We start from the raw sequence: 3462 nt of genomic DNA on the forward strand, positions 1-3462 counted from the left end.
GAGTGAGAGGCTGAGAGGCCGAGGGAGGGGCCGAGCGAGAGGCTGAGAGGCCGAGTGAGGGGCTGAGTGAGGGGCCGAGTGAGGGGCCGAGCGAGGGGCTGAGAGGCCGAGGGAGGGGCCGAGCGAGGGGCTGAGAGGCCGAGCGAGAGGCTGAGGGGCCGAGCGAGAGGCTGAGCGAGAGGCTGAGAGGCCGAGTGAGGGGCCGAGTGAGAGGCTGACAGGCCGAGCGAGGGGCCGAGTGAGAGGCCGAGTGAGAGGCTGAGAGGCTGAGTGAGAGGCCGAGTGAGAGGCTGAGAGGCTGAGTGAGGGGCCGAGCGAGAGGCTGAGAGGCCGAGCGAGAGGCCGAGCAAGAGGCCGAGCGAGGGGCCGAGTGAGGGGCCGAGCGAGAGGCTGAGTGAGAGGCTGAGAGGCCGAGCGAGAGGCTGAGAGGCCGAGCGAGGGGCCGAGTGAGAGGCCGAGCGAGGGGCTGAGAGGCCGAGCGAGAGGCTGAGGGGCCGAGTGAGAGGCTGAGAGGCCGAGCGAGGGGCTGAGTGAGGGGCCGACTGAGGGACCGAGTGAGGGGCCGAGGGGCTGAGAGGCTGGTGGGCTGGCACAGGGTTCAGTGCTGGTCTAGAACGTGGAAGGCTCTGGTTTCCACCCCAGCTCTGCAAAATAGTCCCAGAAAAGTGTTCAAAGGTTGCACATCTTGTTTCCCTCTCTACTGTAATTCACACTGTAGGATGTTAGCAGCATTTCCAGGCAGACAGATACACCAGCGTTTGCATCAGCTTTATGAGTGCTCAGTTCAGCCTGTGAGCTATAACCTAACTCAAATTCCTCCTCTAAGGATAGAATTTATGCTAGATTTTGAGCATTTAGGATCATGGAGCCCCTAACCTCAGTATGACTCCACAGAGAAACCCTATGTAAAAGATAACAGCATTACAAGGAGTTGCACATTGTTATATAGGGAATATCTATGTGTGTGTCTATTTATCTATATATAATTAATATAATTATATATACTAAACATCTATTTTTATAAGTTAAGCCATGTATGTTTATAATTTATCCATAGAATGCATGTATGTGTAATATATATGTATCTGAGAAATGAAGTAGTTCAGTGCTATTCCTTGTTTCTTTAGGAAGTTATATTCCATTTTGAAATATGCCCTTTGTGCATGGTGAGGCTTCCTTATTCCATTTCTACTCACAAAGGCCTTAAAGTTCAAAAGTAATTCTGAGGGATCTGCAGAGACAGCTCTGTGGTTAAGAACACTTGTTGCCCTTGCACAAGGACGAGAGTTTGGTTCCCAGCATCTATCTTGGATAGATCAAGAGTACCTGTAACTCCACCTCCAAGGGATTTATGTCCTCTTCTGGATTCTTTAGGCACTAGGCCACATGTTTTATATGCAAACAGAGACATACTCATCATAAAAATAAAACAATCTTAAAACTATTCTGAAACAGTTTTATGTTAACAACAAAACAATTTCATGCATAAGATGAATGAGTCCAAGACCTAAAGCAAGTTCTAAAACGGCTGTCTTGTCAAATGGCTTTCTTTGGTTTACTGACCTTCACTATGGCTTCAGTCACACCCATCCATCTGGCCAGTTGTTTTCTGAGGGTAAAATGGCAGATGTTCAGTATTTAGCATTACATATGAAAGAAAATATGTGAAGGACCTTTTATATTTGCTTTAAAATGTTGGTCTCATCCCCCACTATCGTTGACATTTATCTTGAAGGTTTCGAAATTTTAAACAAATTCTACAAGCAATTTTAGTTTATTATTAATGAACCATTCGCACACATGAAAACCCATACATGTCCCTAGTAAGCATTTTTAAAAGCAACAACACAGGCACAACAACAATGTCAAGTGAAATGCTGGTAATACTGGGTATGGTGGTGTAGGAGACTCTGCCTCTAAAAACAAAAGAAAACCAAAGAAAGCAATAGTTGCAAAGCAAATGGATGCAGAGGAATCCTGTGTGAGGTCCTTTGTCAAGACATAAGAATAATCTCAAAAGAAGATGGATTAATAGGGAGCACATGGAGATTTCTAATTTACAGTTAATACACGAGAACATCAAATGTGCTGAGTGTTGGGGGAAATTAAATGTTACATTTATTTTAATTATTTGGTGTGTGTGTGAGTGTGTGTGTGTGTGTGTGTGCATGTGTGTGCATGTACACTCTTGTGCCATAGTGAACATGTGCAGGTTAGAGGGCACCTAATAGAAGTTAGTTTCCTTTTTCCATCATGTGGATGTGGATCCTGGGGACAAAACTCTGGTTCTCCAGGTTGGTGGCAAGTGCTTTTACCCACTGAATCATCATCTTACTAGCCTTGGGAAAGAAAATATTAAAAGCACAGCAGACAGAAAAGAAACATTCAAACAAAGAAAGAAATAAACACAAATCAGAAATCAAACAACAACAACAACAACAACAACAACAACACCATCAATCCTCCACAGTACTGGCAATCCCTTCCAGAATTCCCAGAATAAGGGAAGCTCAGACAATGGGTCCCTGTAAGTTCCAGGCCACCCTGGCCTACAGAGTGAGCTCTCGTATCAGAAAACAAGAATAAACAGAAAAGAAATCTAGATAAGCCGAACTCAGCACAAAAGCTCTTAAGGAGCCACATGCCTGATATTAAGTCTTGATTTTATGGACCATTTTCTGTGGATAGGGTGGCAAAAAAGGGAGGCCAAAAATACTAAAGGAATGTTGGGGGCCAGACTTGCTTGTGCATTTAATCCTGACACTTGGGAAGGCAAAGGTGGGTGGATCTCTGAGTTTGAAGTCAGTCTGCTCTATGCTGTGAGTGCCAGGCCAGGGATTTGTAATGAGGTCTTGGAGGTGGGGGTTAAGGAGAGAAGTATGTTAATGAGTTTATAATTAAAAAAATTTAAAGGCAAAATACATGATGTACAGACATATCAAAAATGTTAACAAGAGCAGGATGCCACTCTGTACTAACCCAACCATAGCTCGTTGCACGTTTCTTTAAAAAGGACCTTACTAATACAGGAGACATTGACTGAAGTTTTTCCACTTTGATTCATTTAAATACTGTATGAAAATACCTTCATTCTCATTTTGCACGACTCTTGCCCCACCCCAGAACCGTAGTGCAGGACACAGGATCCGGCAGCCTGAATTTTTCAGGTGACTAGTATTTCAAGAGGCAAGTGTTTGTCGGGACTGACAAGATGGCTACGTAGGTACGTGTGCTTGCCGGAAAGCCCTGATGTTCTCGGTTTCATGTCTCGGACCCACATGATAAAACTTAATGCTGCAAGTGTCCTCTCGTCTCCTCATGTGACAAATGGTTCATACACTCACACACATGCAAATCCACACAGACATACCACCACCACCAAATAAATGAGGTTACATAATTTAAAAAAAAAACGAACAAAACAAAACAAAACAAAACAAAACAAAACAAAACAAAACAAAA

The 3462-nt window shown here is 44.4% G+C and overlaps 1 protein-coding gene across 1 annotated transcript in view; it reads right to left on the reverse strand.

Annotated features, from left to right (window-relative positions):
• LOC114625816 (rhox homeobox family member 1-like) overlaps nucleotides 1-3462 on the reverse strand; it is a 5200-nt gene that overhangs the window by 558 nt on the left and 1180 nt on the right. Inside the window, exon 4 of the mRNA XM_028773177.1 lies at nucleotides 1564-1609. Coding sequence (XP_028629010.1) covers nucleotides 1564-1609 — 46 coding nt within the window. The remainder of the gene's footprint in view (nucleotides 1-1563; nucleotides 1610-3462) is intronic.

Source organism: Grammomys surdaster, unplaced genomic scaffold (genome assembly GCF_004785775.1).
Source record: "Grammomys surdaster isolate TR1022 unplaced genomic scaffold, NIH_TR_1.0 222, whole genome shotgun sequence".
NCBI classification, from domain to species: Eukaryota; Metazoa; Chordata; class Mammalia; order Rodentia; family Muridae; genus Grammomys; species Grammomys surdaster.